General features: G+C 37.6%; 2 protein-coding genes across 3 annotated transcripts in view; one reads left to right on the plus strand and one right to left on the minus strand.

Moving 5' to 3' along the window:
• Positions 1-18124, minus strand: part of snx9b (sorting nexin 9b) — a 42139-nt gene that overhangs the window by 22291 nt on the left and 1724 nt on the right. The window contains exons 2-6 of one of the 2 annotated variants that reach the window (XM_062034995.1): positions 15865-15951; positions 7723-7797; positions 3960-4079; positions 2276-2353; positions 298-466 (exon numbers count right to left, since the gene is read on the minus strand). In XM_062034995.1, coding sequence (XP_061890979.1) covers positions 298-466; positions 2276-2353; positions 3960-4079; positions 7723-7797; positions 15865-15951 — 529 coding nt within the window. The remainder of the gene's footprint in view (positions 1-297; positions 467-2275; positions 2354-3959; positions 4080-7722; positions 7798-15864; positions 15952-18124) is intronic. The other variant, XM_062034996.1, reaches the window with a different exon arrangement.
• Positions 3904-18124, plus strand: part of moxd1l (monooxygenase, DBH-like 1, like) — a 41716-nt gene continuing 27495 nt past the window's right edge. Inside the window, exon 1 of the mRNA XM_062034998.1 lies at positions 3904-4116. The gene's annotated coding sequence lies outside the window, so the exon portion shown is untranslated. The remainder of the gene's footprint in view (positions 4117-18124) is intronic.

Below are 18124 nucleotides of genomic sequence, written 5' to 3' on the forward strand. Positions count from 1 at the left end.
GGCACGTGCACGGTGTACCTGTGTAATCAATAAGGTAAGGATACGGGTAGATGTCTTTGGAAAGAGAGAGACATGGAAGAAGAAAAAAAAGTCTGTTCATTTAAGAAAAACAAATGGAGAATTTCAAAAGCAAAATGAGGTCAGGAGAAATTGTGTCTGCTTGACTCATGTGTGCGGCTGACTTCTTTTTCCACTGTCTGGCCAAACAACAACACGGAGTCCTGACTAGTGCGCAACAGCAGCTGGCTGAGACTCCACGCAGCTGCAGATGAATAACGTTTGTGTCTGACTACTCACCAGGACCCTGGTAAGCCTGAGGGTGTCCCTGAGGGGCAGAGCCTCCCCAGGAGTCCGCGGCGGCCATCTTGCCGGTCTGGGTGCCCTCTGGGTTGGATGCCCAGTTGTTGGCGGCTCCCCCCGAGGGGTCGGCGTTCCACCCTGACCAGGGATCGTTTCCATTGCTGGCCTGGAGACACAGAAACACATGTGAGTACGTGAAGACTGTTGCTGTGGATTGAAATGAGTACACATGCTTACCAAGACCAGGCATTTAAAATCATTTAGGTGCGCAAAGCATGCACTCCATTACTTTGCTGACCTCGGCATGCAACATGGCACATATTTATCTTCTACGGTGCAAATATAACCAATAACAAAGCTATTAACACTGTAAATGCTACAAATGATTCTCCTGTAATTAGCATTGGCTCAAAAAGCATTGTGAACTCTGGCTGTAGGCAACTTCCATTTATTTTTAATAATAATTACACAAGATTGCAGTAGCTATTGAAATATGTAAGTGGTTCGCATTTTTTGTTTTTTTTTTACAATAAAGTCATCAGTGGTATTAATTGCTCCTTGCCGCTACCACAACATCGGTTCTATTGCTCGCTCAGGAATGACCAAGACGACCGTGCACCGTGTGTAATGTTCTATATTCTTAATGAAAATGTTTGACTTATTGAACTAGAGCAGGGGTCGGCAACCCAAAATGTTGAAAGAGCCATATTGGACCAAAAATACAAAAACAAATCTGTCTGGAGCCGCAAAAAATTAAAAGCCATATTACATGTGTCATGAGATATAAATGTAATTAAGAGGACTTAAAGGAAACTAAATTAGCTCAAATATAGCTACAAATGAGGCATAATGATGCAATATGTACACATCGCTAGCCTAAATAGCATGTTAGCATCGATTAGCTTGCAGTCATGCAGTGACCAAATATGTCTGATTAGCACTCCACACAAGTCAATAACATCAACAAAACTCACCTTTGTGCATTCATGCACAACGTTAAAAGTGTGGTGGACAAAATGAGACAGAAAAAGTGGCATAAAACACGTCCTAGAAAGTCGGAGAAAGTTATATCAATCAATACATGTAAACAAACTATACGGTGAGTGTAAATAATTCAATGTGATTATCTTGTGTGATGACTGTATTATGATGATAGTATATATGATAGTATATATCTGTATCATGAATCAATTTAAGTGGACCCCGACTTAAACAAGTTGAAAAACTTATTCGGGTGTTACCATTTAGTGGTCAATTGTACGGAATATGTACTTCACTGTGCAACCTACTAATAAAAGTCTCAATCAATCAATCAAATTCAAGGACCGCCAAAATAAGTAGGACAAAACGGCGCTCACCAAATACTCGAATCAGTGAAGCATGTTTAATATAAACAGTGTGCTTTATAACAATTAGGGAGGTTTGTGTCATGTTTGTCCTCCTACAGAAACCATACTAAAACAAAAAAATAGATTTTTTTCCCCTCATCTTTTTCCATTCTTCATACATTTTTGAAAAATCTCCAGAGAGCCACTAGGGCGACGCTAAAGAGCCGCATGCGGCTCTAGAGCCGCGGGTTGCCGACCCCCGAACTAGAGGCATCAACCTGCAGTCCACACGTCTCTTATGTGTGACTGCCATCTACTGGTCACACTTATCATTACACAATGTCCCACAACCAGAAATAAGACACGTTTAAGGCGCACCGTCGATTTTTGAGAAAATGAAAGGATATTAAATGCACCTTATAATCTGAAAAATACGGTAATCCAAATAAGTGTGTTGATGGTGATTGGTAATCTCTGGGATATATTTCAAAGTATGTTTGAGTTCAACTGCAGGGGTGAGATCATGCGTTCTGCAGGCAATGGGAGGCCAGAGGTAAACAATCAGAGAGGAGGAGGGCATGGACGGGTTTTAATAGGGAAGGGCTTATGGCAGGTTGGCCTCGCCCACCACACCGGGTGGCGGTTACCTCATCGGGGGACGCGAGGTAGGGGGAAACTGGGGTGTCAGGGGTGTCGGGCTGGGGACTCAAGCCCCTAGCATCCACCTTGAGGAGGGGGGGGGAGAAAAGGTGATGTCAAAGCCAAGCAGGTGAGTGATGATAAAGGAATGCTGAATAAGGGGTGGGTGTGTGTGTGTGTGTGTGTGTGTTCTTGTATTTAAACCCTTCTTGAGACATCAACAAGGAAAAGTAGCTTCCATATGAGGAGGTGTGAACAAGTGATGACATAAATCATGGTCCCAATAACATTGCATCTACTAGAGAATGTCTCATTTGCACCCCTGCTGGTGAAATCTATCGAAATGAGGGTGGTCCCAAAAAGGAGGGATTTTTCAAATTGACTGTGTGTCGCTTTTAAAAGTGCTCCCCCTCTGGTCAACATATGAAATAACAAGTGTGTGTAAAAATTTGAAGTGCTCCCCCTCTGGTCAACGTATGAAATAACAAGTATGTGTAAGAAATTGAAATGCGCCCCCTTTGGCCAAAATTAATAAAACAAATATGTATATAGAGACATACTGTAATAACTTGAAGCAAATAATAAAGATTAAAAACCAATTAAAAAACAAAAAATTCAAAAAAATAAATTAACTTCAAGCAGTCTTTTTCTCACAATGTGTCGACTTTTTTCTTATAAAATTGGGAAGAATTTCTCATGTTCTTTCTGCTTCTGTAATATTGCAATATTTTCTCGTAAAATTATTACTTTTTCATGTACAATTATGTTTTAATGCAAAATGGTGACAAATGTCATATAAAATGCTGACTTTTATCACAGTATTGCCAATTTTTTTGTTGTTCTTGTAAAATTACGATTATTATTATAATATTGCCAAAACTTTAAAGTTTTCTTATAAAATTGTGACTTTTGTCGAGTAAAGTTACAACTCTTTTCATAAAATTGCGACTGTTCTTAAATAAAATTCCTACTTCTATCATAACATTGCACAAATGTTCGGTTTTTCTTGTAACATTTTGACTTGCGTTGAGTAAATTTACGACTTTTATTATAATACTGCCAAAATTCCAAGTTTTTCTCGTGAAATTGTGACCTTTTTCTTGTGAAATTCCAACTCATTTTTCACAAGTTTATTTATATTTGCATAGTATGTATATATTATTAATGTTGTAAATACAAATCTTTATATATCTAGAAAGGGTGGTCCTAAAAAGGTAGGCATTATTCGGAGGTCTCAAGAAGGTAGCAACAACAAGAGAGAGTGTGTGTGTGCGTGTGTGTGTGTGTGCAAGAGGGATGTTGATTGAACACATCTCCACTTGGTTGCGTTCTATGCCCAGATTTCTACTGATGCAGCAGTACACTCACTTCCTGGACAGCTCATTTCCTCTCGGTTTCTACTTTACGAGCACTAAAATGGACACATGTGACAATGGAGGCTCTCACTTCTGCATCAAGCTGCGAAAAGGGTTTCACAACTGCATCTTTTATCTTCCGCGTTGTGTGTAACCTCATCCAATTGTCTTAATTTTCTAGGCTTTGCTTGACTGGCGCTGTGGGCGGAAATGCATGCTTGTTTGTTGATGATGCTGCTGCATATAAAGGACAGGAAGTCTTCGTCCGAATGGAAGCCATTTTGGCTCGTTGTCGAGCACCGTTACAAAAGCACAACGATTATACTGACGGAATGACCTGGTTTTGCGTCGATGCAGGAGCGAAGGCGTCGAAGAAGGACAGGTCCGAGGGCGCGACGTTTCCGACGCTGGGAGTCGGTGCTGCGGTTCCCGCTTCTGGGAATGACGACTTGCTGAACTGCAGACGGAAACAAAAGAAAAAGCAGATATTCCAAGTGAGTTCTTATGACTTTCACAGGTGCATTCCTCTGAGTTTACGTGTTCATGATGATTCCTTGGACGTTGAAAGTGTTTTTGCCCTTCTTTTAATGCAATGGAAGACACTTTAAGAAGCCAGAGTGCTGGTATTCCCATTACACTAAACAGATAATGTCCCTTCACATTACATTGTTTGATATGTCTGTCTGGAATAAACCTTGACTTTTAGGCACACTTCCAATCTACATCCTGACAGTGAGGTCACTCCAGTGGAGTTAGTGGGTCACACAAAAAACACCAAGGTCAGCAGAACTCTTAAGGAATGGACATCCTGTTGAGATTTCACTTTTATCAGGCAGGCAGCCAGCTTTGTTGCTAGTAGGGATGGATCATATGACCTAAAATGTATATTTCCATATATATTGCAGCCTCTTGTGATAACAATCTATAATATTTGGCATATAAATGATAATAGAACTGTTGTAAAACAGGTTGCATATTGCATTATTTCCTATTAACTATTGTTAATCTGCTCACTAATTTACTGTTAAAATCTGTTTACTTTAACAAAAACTACAAAATGTTTTGTGAAAGTAAAACATATAGATCTAATCACTGTAATATCGGCCATATACTGATACTATACTTGGTATTGTCACTGTCTATTTCTATCAATCCGCCATGCACCCCCCAAAATCTAGCGGTTAGCATGGCTTCTTGTATGTATCATCTTACAGCGTGAAGTAAAGTATATTTACCTAGTCTTGCAAACCTTACAAAAGCACATGTTTCTAGTAAAACTCACAAAGATACAATAATACAGGCATTATTAAGACATATTGCATGTTTGGTTTAGGAGTTATGCTTGAAACAATTATTTATTGCTTTTTTTGCATTATCTCAGGATTCTAAGAACATGACTGTGATATTGAGTAAAACACGTTTTTTTCTTTTTGCAAACCTTACAAAAGCACGTTTCTAGTAAAACTCACAAAGATACATTAATACAGGCTTTATTTGACATATTGCATGTTTGGTTTCGAGTTATGCTTGAATAATTTTTGTATTGCTTTTTTTGCATTATCTATGGATTCTAAGAACATTACTGTCATATTGAATAAATAACACTTTTTTTGTGTTTGCAAACCTTACAAAAGCACATGTTTCTAGTAAAACTCAAAGATACATTAATACAGGCATTATTAGACATTGCATGTTTGGTTTAGGAGTTATGCTTGAATAATTTTTTTATTGCTTTTTTCGCATTATCTCAGGATTCAAGAACATTACTGTCATATTGAATTTTAAAAAATGTGTTTGCAAACCTTACAAAAGCACATGTTTCTAGTAAAACTCACAAAGATACATTAATACAGGCATTATTAGACATAATGCATGTTTGGTTTAGGAGTTATGCTTAAATAATTTTGTATTGCTTTTTTCGCATTATCTCTAAAATCATTACTGTCATATTGAATGAAAAAATATTTTTTCTTTTTGCAAAACCTTACAACAATCACACGTTTCTAGTAAAACTCTCAAAGATACATTAATACAGGCTTTATTTGACATATTGCATGTTTGGTTTCGGAGTTATGCTTGAATAATTTTTGTATTGCTTTTTCGCATTATCTAAGGATTCTAAGAAGATTACTGTCATATTGAAAAACAAACACTTTTTTGTGTTTGCAAACCTTACAAAAGCAAATGTTTCTAGTAAAACTCACACATACAATAATACAGGCATTATTAGACATATTGCATGTTTGGTTTAGTATGCTTAAATAATTTTTATTGCTTTTTTGCATTATCTCAAGTTTCTAAGAACATTACTGTCATATTGAATAAAAAACAAGATTTTTGTGTTTGTGAAACTTACAAAAGCACATGTTTCTAGTAAAACTCACAAAGATACATTAATACAGGCATTATTAGACATATTGCATGTTTGGTTAAATAATTTTGTATTGCTTTTTTCGCATTATCTCTAAAATCATTACTGGGATATTGAATAAAAATATATTTTTTCTTTTTGCAAAACCTTACAACAATCACACGTTTCTAGTACAACTCTCAAAGATACACTAATACAGGCTTTATTTGACATATTGCATGTTTGGTTTCGGAGTCATGCTTGAATAATTTTTGTATTGCTTTTTTCGCATTATCTAAGGATTCTAAGAACATTACTGTCATATTGAATAAAAAACACTTTTTGTGTTTGCAAACCTTACAAAAGCACATGTTTCTAGTAAAACTCACAAATATACATTATTACAGGCATTATTAGACATACTGCATGTTTGGTTTAGGAGTTACGCTTAAATATTTTTTTATTGCTTTTTTCGCATTATCTCAGGATTCTAAAATCATTACTGTCATATTGAATAAAAATATATTTTTTCTTTTTGCAAACCTTACAACAATCACACGTTCCTAGTAAAACTCTCAAAGATACATTAATACAGGCTTTATTTGACATATTGCATGTTTGGTTTCAGAGTCATGCTTGAATAATTTTTGTATTACCTTTTTCGCATTATCTAAGGATTCTAAGAACATTACTGTCATATTGAATAACAAACACTTTGTGTTTGCAAACCTTACAAAAGCACATGTTTCTAGTAAAACTCACACATACAATAATACAGGCATTATTAGACATATTGCATGTTTGGTTTAGGAGTTATGCTTGAATATTTTTTTAATTATAACATTTAATAACATTACTGTCATATTGAATAAAAAAAAAAGTGTGTTTGCAAACCTTACAAAAGCACATGTTTCTAGTAAAACTTACACATATACAATAATACAGGCTTTATTTGACATATTGCATGTTTGGTTTAGGAGTTATGCTTAAATATTTTTTTATTGCTTTTTTGCATTATCTCAGGATTCTAAGAACATTACTGTCATATTGAATAAAAAACAAGTTTTTTGTGTTTGCGAAACTTACAAAAGCACATGTTTCTAGTAAAACTCACAAAGATACATTAATACAGGCATTATTAGACATATTGCTTGTTTGGTTTAGGAGTTATGCTTAAATAATTTGTATTGCTTTTTTCGCATTATCTCTAAAATCATTACTGTGATATTGAATAAAAAAATATTTTTTCTTTTTGCAAACCTAACAACAATCACACGTTTCTAGTAAAACTCACAAAGATACATTAATACAGGCATTATTAGACATATTGCATGTTTGGTTTAGTATGCTTGAATAATTTTTGGATTGCTTTTTTCGCATTATTAGGATTCTAAGAACATTACTGTCATATTGAATAAAAAACACATTTTTGTGTTTGCAAACCTTACAAAAGCACATGTTTCTAGTAAAACTCAAAGATACTTTTTTAGACATATTGCATGTTTGGTTTAGGAGTTATGCTAGAAACCACAGAGGCGAGGATTAGTGACTTAGAAGCGGCTTTGCACTGTGGAGGTACATTAGCCGCGAGCGAGGTCGCTGTCAAATTTGCGGTACACTGCTAGAACCTGTAAGTCAACATGCAATATCACGATTTAACGATAGTATTAAGAGCCAATTTATATCATTTATATCGTCTGTATCGCACTTCCCTACTTGCTATTTGTATGCGTGTGTGTGTTACTCTTACCTCTATGTAATCCTCCGGCACCAGTCCGATTTCCCCTCTGGAGTTCTGTGCTTCAATCCAGCCACCGCCGACATTCTGCAACACATACCAGACATATTGCTCTATGGTTAAGAAACACCGGTGTATAGTATATGCCATCAACATGCCGGGGACCACCTCTTCGTAAAGTGTACAGCTCCACTAATGGACATAGGAGTGTTACTTTCAAAGGCAAAATTAAAGTATTGCTAGAAACATAATTTTATATGGGACTTTATTGTATTATATGTATACCATAATTGTGTTTTTAAAAGAATACATAAGAAAAAATGTGTTTTTAGTTGAGATTTAAAAGCTTTTAGGCCCGTGATGGATTGCAACTGAGGAGAGAGGGAGTTCTATAACACGGGAGCACAAACAGCAAGAGAACGGTCATGAATGGGTTAAAATATCAGCTAGGCTTGGGCGACATGGCCTAAAAATAAAATCTGTTTTTTTTTCACAAAAGATTCGATTTGCGATTTTTTTCTTTTTAATTCCGCCTACTTTTTAAAGAGGCCAATGAATTCAAATGACAGAGATTATGCGAAACACATTTTGCTGTTATTTGATCATAAAGTAGTAGTTTAATGTTAAAGTCCCAATGATAGTCACACACACACACACTGGGTGTGGTGAAAAGTGTCCTGCATTTGACCCATCCCCATGTTCATCCCCTGGGAGGTGAAGGGAGCAGTGAGCAGCAGCGTGCACCGCGCCCGGGAATCATTTTTGGTTATTTAACCCCACTATGGACTGGACTCTCACTATTATGTTAGATCCACTATGGACTGGACTCTCACTATTATGTTAGATCCACTATGGACTGGACTCTCACTATTATGTTAGATCCACTATGGACTGGACTCTCACACTATTATGTTAGATCCACTATGGACTGGACTCTCACTATTATGTTAGATCCAATATGGACTGGACTCTCACTATTATGTTAGATCCACTATGGACTGGACTCTCACTATTATGTTAGATCCACTATGGACTGGACTCTCACTATTATGTTAGATCCACTATGGACTGGACTCTCACTATTATGTTAGATCCACTATGGACTGGACTCTCACTATTATGTTAGATCCACTATGGACTGGACTCTCACTATTATGTTAGATCCACTATGGACTGGACTCTCACTATTATGTTAGATCCACTATGGACTGGACTCTCACACTATTATGTTAGATCCACTATGGACTGGACTCTCACTATTATGCTAGATCCACTATGGACTGGACTCTCACACTATTATGTTAGATCCACTATAGACTGGACTCTCACTATTATGTTAGATCCACTATGGACTGGACTCTCACACTATTATGTTAGATCCACTATGGACTGGACTCTCACAATTATGTTAGATCCACTATGGACTGGACTCTCACTATTATGTTAGATCCACTATGGACTGGACTCTCACTATTATGTTAGATCCACTATGGACTGGACTCTCACTATTATATTAGATCCACTATGGACTGGACTCTCACTATTATGTTAGATCCACTATGGACTGGACTCTCACTATTATGTTAGATCCACTATGGATTGGACTCTCACTATCATGTTAGATCCACTATGGACTGGACTCTCACTATTATGTTAGATCCACTATGGACTGGACTCTCACACTATTATGTTAGATCCACTATGGACTGGACTCTCACAATATTATGTCAGACCCACTCGATGTCCATTGGATCCGGTCTCCCCTAGAGGGGGGGGGGGGGGGGGGGGGGGGGTTTACCCACATCTGCGGTCCTCTCCAAGGTTTCTCATAGTCATTCTCATCTATGTCCCACTGGGTTGTGAGTTTTTCCTTGCCCTTTTGTGGGCGCTGAACCGCGGATGTTGTTGTGGCTTGTGCAGCCCTTTGAGACACTTGTGATTTAGGGCTATATAAATAAACATTGATTGAAAAAGGCGTCACTTTGATACACGATATATATCTGGATATTTTGCCTTAGCCTTGAATGAACACTTGATGCATATAATCACAGCAGTATGATGATTCTATGTGTCTACATTAAAACATTCTTCTTCATACTGCATTAATATATGCTACTTTAAAACTTTCATGCAGAGAGGGAAATCACAACTAAGTCAATTTAGCAAAAGTGTATTTATGAAACAGTTATTAAGCAGTGGCACAAACATTCATGTAATTTCCAAACAGAAAGTGCAAGATTGTCAGAGACATTTTAAAACAAGCTATTAGTGCACTTTTGTGCATGATGTCACTAAGATGCCATATCAAAAAGTGCACTTTTTGTACAGAACGCCACTGCAATTGTTTAAAACAAATAAAGTGCACTTTTGTGCATGATGTCACACAAGATATTTCAATAAGTGTCAAATAAAAATGAGCTGCATAATAGGAAATCAAATAGTGTATGTCCTTCACTATGTGGTAGGTTCCTGCGGACGTTATCTCCTTCTGTTGTGGACTATTTGTTTCATACGGTGTTGATGTGGAAATGGTTGCCTCGGCATTTTGTTGGTGTGGCACCGAACGGAGATGTTGACATGAGGAGTTTCAAGCACTCTTCATTCTCTAGTGCAGACCTGGGCATTCTGCGGCCCGCGGGCCGCATCCGGCCCTTTATACGTCCCTGTCCGGCCCGCGTGAGGCCAATTATAAATTACAAAATAAATTTAAAAAAGTATCTATGTCGAGTGTGCAATACAACGGTGCTGCTTTTGTTTTGAAAATCGTTATTTGTATTACCGTAATTTCCGGACTATAAGCCGCTACTTTTTCCCCTCGTTCTGGTCCCTGCGGCTTATACAACGGTGCGGCTTATTTACGGCCTGTTCTTCTCCGACACCGACGAAGAGGATTTTGGTGGTTTTAGTACGCAGGAGGAAGACGATGACACAATGATTAAAGACTGACTTTTCATATACCGGTAGGCTGGTTATTTTGATAACGTACATGCGAGCACTTTGTATTACTTTGCACCGTTGTATTATTTGTACTCTGCACGAATGCTGTTCGCCATGTCAAAGATGTGAAAGTTTGATTGAATGATTGAAAGATTTATAGTTAATAAATGGGACGCTTTGCGTTCCCAAACAGTCATCTCTGTCCCGACAATCCCCTCCGTGGTAGCAGGAACCCCTATATACTACGCTAATTACACATCAAAACCCTGCGGCTTATAGTCGGGTGCGGCTTATATATGGAGCAATCTGTATTTTCCCCTAAATTTAGCTGGTGCGGCTTATAGTCAGGTGCGGCTTATAGTCCGGAAATTACGGTACTTCCGTGTGGACGTATGCGTGTGCGTGATTGTGAGTGAATGTGAACAGCTGCAATTACAAATTACAAAATAAAGTTGAAAAAACATCTATGTCGTGCGCGCAATACAACTGTGCTACTTTTATTTTGAAAAGTATTATTTATGGGCGTATGTCCGTGTGTAACCTGCGAGTGAAGGTGCAAATGCAGCGACAAGTGATGCACGGTTCACACCCGAGACGCTAAAAAGACAAAAGTTGATGAAGAATGACGTGTTTCCAACAAGACATGGACTGCAAAGCAACGCTACTCAAGCGTCTGCTGCGCGCAGCAAATATATGCCCCGCACCAAATCAAATCCCATCTGAATTCTAAACAAAATAAACAGATTTATTCTATGTAATTTTGCAATGCAACTTTGAGTGACAGTGACAACAAGCGGCCCTAACGGTGTTCGTCAACACCGTTCAATTATTGTAACGTCTATTGAGATGCTTTGAGGACAGGAATTATATCGATCACTTTATTGAGCAAAACTGTTTATATTCAGACATAACCACACCAAAAACATAAGTAAAACAATTCTATCTCGAAAAACTAGTCATTTTCTGCCGTACAAACCAGGCCAAAACCAACTTGTCATCTGTCACCAACACGCATAGCACTAAACCACTGGTGCGTTTATGGCCACACAAAAAGTCAGACAACTCAAACACCACACAAAGTTACACTATGACTCCTCAGTCATACGTGTGCTTATTTTACTGTCATTTATTATTAATGTTAATTTATTTATATTAGTCATGGAATGCTGTTACACACACTATGTTGAAGTATTACTATTATTATTAATTATTATTATTATTATTATTGTTATTTATCTTACGGTATATATCAAAAATAATATTGAGCAAAATTTAATTGAAATATTGTCGATGTGGCCCTCCAGCAGTGCTCAGGTTGCTCATGCGGCCCCCGGTAAAAATTAATTGCCCACCCCTGCTCTAGTGGGTGACTTTTCAAATGATGCTACATATTATCAGTAATACTACTTTTTGTAGCAACGCTTTAGCCCCACAACATATTACGGTTGTCTGTTCTTAAAGCCAAACCACCGCCAGACGATGGACCCCCTGCTGTTTTTCTTGGGAATTAATTCTCCCTTCATTTGTTACCAGATTCGCACCTTCTTTCTCCCGTAATACCACTCGCACCACAGCTAACGTTACCCATGCCGCTACCTGTCTGCTCTGCGAGGGCGTATACGCATGTGACGTATGTAAGAAGGTGCGCTTGTTTTACGTCTCTGTGAGAAGGAGAGACAAGAAAGAGTGAGAAACGCCTGTAGTGTAATGCCTGCAGCTAATAGCAACTGCGTGAGAACGTATACTCAAATATCACGATAAAGTCATTTTCTATATCGCAGAGACAAACCCGCGATATATCGAGTATATTCGATATATCGCCCAGCCCATAACTAAATTGACACTTTGGTCTTATTTTTTTCATCAAGTTAGATGCAAAACGTCCGTCCCATGTAAACAAAACCACTTTCCTGCTGTGGATTTAATCGGTTCTATCAGGATGAGCGTGTGTAAACACACTAAATGCATTCCTAACACATTCCGCCACATTTGGTTTCCTTAAGACGAGGCTTTCCAGCCACATGCGGCTCTGTAGCACCACCCTAGTGGCTCCCTGGCGCTTTTTCAAAGATGTATGAAAATGGAAAAAGATGAGGAAAAATATATATTTTCTGTAAGAGAGCAAACATGACACAAACCTTCCTAATTGTTACAAATTCCACTGTCTACATTAACCTCTTAAGGCCCAAGCTGTTTGTTTACATGCTTTTTTTAATTTATCTTTGCTATTTGGGTTTATTGGACCCTAATTAGGATAAAAACTCAGAATCCTCTTTTGATATGATGTATTTAGTCCATAAGTAACAAACATGTACTTCATGTTTAGTGACATGCTAATTCTTATTTTTACACTTTTTTCCCCCCAAATTCCATTGGATGTTATACTCTTCTGACACCACCAGATGGCAGTATAAGTGTCCACATAAGCGGCCATAAGATCCCAATTCAGTAGTGTACACAATTTTGGAAATAAGAGCTGAAAGGTGCTGTCCACGCATGTGGCCACTAAGGCCTTTAGAGGTTTAAAAATGTTTTTGTCTTAATTTAGGAAGTCCTTGAACGCACCGTAGTTTGTTTACATGTACAACTTTCCTTGATGCTGCCACAGAAAGACGTGTTTTACGCCACTCCTCCTTTGTCTCATTTTGTCCAACAAACGTTTTATGCTGTGCGTGGATCCACAAAGGTGAGCTCTGTTGACGTTATTGACTGGTGTGGACACATTTGGTCACCGCATGACTGCGAGCTAATCGACGCTAACATGCTATTTATGCTAGCTGTACGTACATAATGCGTCATTATGCCTCGTATTTGAGGTACATTTGAGGTCATTTTATTTGTAGTTTCCGTTTCCTTCAACCTGAACACACACACTTTTACCTTTGGCCATTCGAAGCCAGTCATTTCCAGGAGTTATCACACCCCCTGAAAAGCCTTTGTTTTAGTAATGTTTTCCAATGTTGTAAAAATTTGTAGGATAAATATTACATTTCAACGAAGATTAGCATCAGCCTGCGATACATAGTCATTTTGATAGTAGTCTAATACAACACGAGCAATGCCAAACTATTAATGGATTCAAACTATTATACAAACATGGGGTCTGGTTCAAATATAGAGATGAGGGTCCTAAAAGGCCTACTGAAAGCCACTACTAGCGACCACGCAGTCTGATAGTTTATATATCAATGATGAAATCTTAACATTGCAACACATGCCAATACGGCCGGGTTAGATTAGTAAAGTGCAATTTTAAATTTCCCGCGAAATATCCTGCTGAAAACGTCTCGGTATGATGACGTTTGCGCGTGACGTCACGGATAAGTAGCGGACATATTGGGACACCATTGTGGCCAGCTATTAAGTCGTCTGTTTTCATCGCAAAATTCCACAGTATTCTGGACATCTGTGTTGGTGAATCTTTTGCAATTTGTTTAATGAACAATGAAGACAGCAAAGAAGAAAGCTGTAGGTGGGAAGCGGTGTATTAGCGGCCGGCTGCAGCAACACAAACACGTAGAGAACTGGGACAACAGAGACTCTTACCAGGAGGACTTTGAGTTGGATACCCGCTACTGTGAGTACGCAGCTTTGGCTTCCAAACATTTGATCGCTTGCCCGTACGTGCGTGCCGCTATGTGCATGTCACGTACGTGACTTTGGGGAAATATATGTGCTGTATGAACTTTGCTGAGGTGATCGGTACTTTGGGCTGTGGGATTGAGTGTGTTGTGCGGGTGCTTGATTTGTATTGGCGGGTTATATGGACGGGAGGGGGGAGGTGTTTGTTATGTGGGATTAATTAGTGGCATATTAAATATAAGCCTGGTTGTGTTGTGGCTAATAGAGTATATATATGTCTTGTGTTTATTTACTGTTTTAGTCATTCCCAGCTGAATATCAGGTCCCACCCGCCTCTCACAGCATCTTCCCTATCTGAATCGCTTCCACTGCCCTCTAATCCTTCACTCTCACTTTCCTCATCCACGAATCGTTCATCCTCGCTCAAATTGATGGGGTAATCGTCGCTTTCTCGGTCCGAATCGCTCTCGCTGCTGGTGTAAACAATGTGCAGATGTGAGGAGCTCCACAACCTGTGACGTCACGCTACTTCCGGTACAGGCAAGGCTTTTTTATCAGCGACCAAAAGTTGCGAACTTTATCGTCGATGTTCTCTTCTAAATCCTTTCAGCAAAAATATGGCAATATCGCAAAATGATCAAGTATGACACATAGAATGGATCTGCTATCCCCGTTTAAATAAGAAAATCTCATTTCAGTAGGCCTTTAATTTGACCTGCTGCTATACTCTGTCTCAAAGTGTTAACATGTGTTCAATGTTTCCTTATCATTATTGCTATGTTGTCTATTACCATTGTTGGCATTTTGCCTATTACCATTGTTGGTATATTCATTATTCCTACATTGTTGATACAAATTATTGTTACAGTGTAATAATTATTGTTACGTGTGGTAATGCCACTATGATACAACATCTGTATTATAATCCTTGAACAAAGTAAGAGTGAAACTCATGTGAATAATCACTGAATGGAGAACTGGGGGTGGGATTGAATAAATTATCTTCTTCCCACTCCCTTTCAGGCAAAACTGGACCATCATGCATTACATACTACACATTACCTTTTGCACTATATTAATTTATATTATTATGTGTTGTCAACTTTGTACTTTTTTATGTCATTGCCTGAAATAAATAAATAAATGAATGAAATGAATATAGCTAATATAGACACTTACATCATGTGTTGCCTTCATTATAACACGTATATAAGGCTTTATATTTTTTGCTGCTCCAGACACTTTTTTTTGTTGTTGTATTTTTGGCTCTTTCAACATTTTGGGTTGCTGACCCCTGCCTTAGGAAGACCATTTTCCAGTCGGACCTAAATGGCTTAAAACAAACTTCCAAACTATGTAGGCCAGTGTGCAGTTAGCAACCTTTGAACCGTCGTCAGGTGACTGTAATGACATCATGTTTGCTCTTTTCCTTCCTTCCCCCCTTAGGCATTTTGGTTACTTTGTTTGACTGTTTGGTTGACAGTAAGTACACTTGATCTTGATAGAAGTGACACAAAACAGAGCATTACCGCCATTAAATTAATGAAGACGAGTCGTGTAACAGTGGCCCTACGAGTACAGCTGCCACGCACACAGTGTCATGTGACACAAGGCAGATAGAGGCGGACATCTCACCTGATTTGTGATAGTGAGGGTCTCGCCTTCTTTCACTGTCAGCTCATTGTTTCCAGCCTCCGCAGCGAAGTCATATAAAACCTGTGCCTGTGAGCAAATAATCATCCAAATACATCAACACATGCAGACACAATCAGTAGTCAAAACGTGCATCGTAAAACAGGCTAAACTAGTTTCCCTCTGCTTGTTTTCTGATGACTCTTCTTAAACGAGACAACCCATAACACGCCAGAAGATACGTTAACCTGCCCTTTCACTACAAAATGTCAGTGTTCAAAAACAAGGGGGAAAAAATGCAAAAGTTAGGGGCATTTTACTTGAACTAAGCAAAATTATCTGCCAATAGAACAAGAAAATTTGGCTTGTCAAGACTTTCCAAAACAAGTCAAATTAGCTAACCTCAATGAAGCCAAAAATACCTTAAAATAAGTATTTTCTCACTAATAACAAGTGCACTTTTCTTGGTAGAAAAAACAAATATGAGACCTTTTTTCTCCATATGTTGAAAAATATTCTTAAATTAAGTAGCGCTCGGCATTACATTTCTTGCATTTTCCCATCGATAACATGACATCATCGCACCATGTGCGTGCTTAGTGCACAAGGCATATATTAGGGCTGCAACAACTAATCGATTAAATCGATTAAAATCGATTATAAAAATAGTTGCTGATTAATTTAGTCATCGATTCGTTGGATCTATGCTATGCGCAGAGGCTTTAAAAAAATCTTTATAAATTTATAAATAAATTTATAAATCTTTATTTATAAACTGCAACATTTACAAACAGCTGAGAAACAATAATCAAAATAAGTAGGTGCCAGTATGCTGTTTTTTTTCCAATAAAATACTGGAAAGGATAGAAATGTAGTTTGTCTCTTTTATCCGATTATTAATCGATTAATCGAAGTAATAATCGACAGATTAATCAATTATCAAATTAATCGTTAGTTGCAGCCCTAGAATATATACATATATATATATATATATATATATATATATATATATATATATATATATATATATATATATATATATATATATATACACACATATATATATATATATTTACAGCCTGGCCCCCGACCAAATTTTTTTTAATTGTAATTTATCTGAATTTATCTGAATGTGCATGAACTATTTCTGTTCAGAAATGTCACATGTTAAATGTTTAAATATTAACTGTCAGTTTGCTGTATGAAGAGTGCCAACTGTACTACTATATGAGTATGTATGTTCTATTGTTTAATTGAAAATAAAACAGCAAAGTCCATTTGGCTGTCATCTGTTTTAATTATGAGACACAATTGTGTCAAAGTCATGATTTTTTTTTTTTACATGCTTGAAATAAGAAATTATTACTTTAAAAAAGTAGTTTTATACTTGTGAGTGTTGATGACACAGCTTTGCAACAGTTGATATTCTAGTTTCAAGCAAGTTTTACTCAATATAGGTCATCAAATCTCAGCAACGAGCTGTAATATCTTACTGAGATCATTTAGGACCAAAACCCTTAAAACAAGTAAAACACTCTAACATAAAATCTGCTTAGTGAGAAGAATTATCTTATCAGACAGAAAATAAGCAAATATCACCCTTATTTGAGATATTTCATCTTACTTAGATTTCAGTTTTTGCAGTGTTCATAGCGAGTCTCAAAGGCGCCCACGCTGAGATTAAAAAATGACTAGAAATATGTCATTTTTAATAAATAAATAAAAAAGCAGGTGCACATCTGTAGGTCATTTCATGCTAACGTGACAGCGTCACCCGCAATTTGATTAATTTGACTGTTCATATTTGCTTTCCGGTTAATTTGCAAAGTCAACGAGCGACACAGAGGTGGAGCTAATTTTGCATTTTATTTTCAAAACTTAAACACACACAAGAAATTTGTTTTTATTGCATTTGTTGGTGATGTAACTATAATTCCCTCAACCCCCCCCCCCCCCCCAGAAAACGGATTAACTCGCTGGAATATAAAGACAATATAACATACATCCATAAACGTGGATGCATATAAAAAGTGCAATATATCTATCTGTACAGTAATCTATTTATTTATATCTGCACATTATTGCTATTTTATCCTGCACGACAACGAGCTAATGCAACGAAAATGTGTTCTTATCTGTACTGAAAAGTTCAAATTTGAATGACAATAGAAGAAAGTCTAAGTCAGTGGTTCTTAACCTGGGTTCGATGGAACCCTAGGGGTTTGTGAGTCGGGCTCAGGGGTTCGGCGGAGGTCAAGACACA

Source organism: Entelurus aequoreus, linkage group LG23 (genome assembly GCF_033978785.1).
Source record: "Entelurus aequoreus isolate RoL-2023_Sb linkage group LG23, RoL_Eaeq_v1.1, whole genome shotgun sequence".
Classification (NCBI taxonomy): Eukaryota; Metazoa; Chordata; class Actinopteri; order Syngnathiformes; family Syngnathidae; genus Entelurus; species Entelurus aequoreus.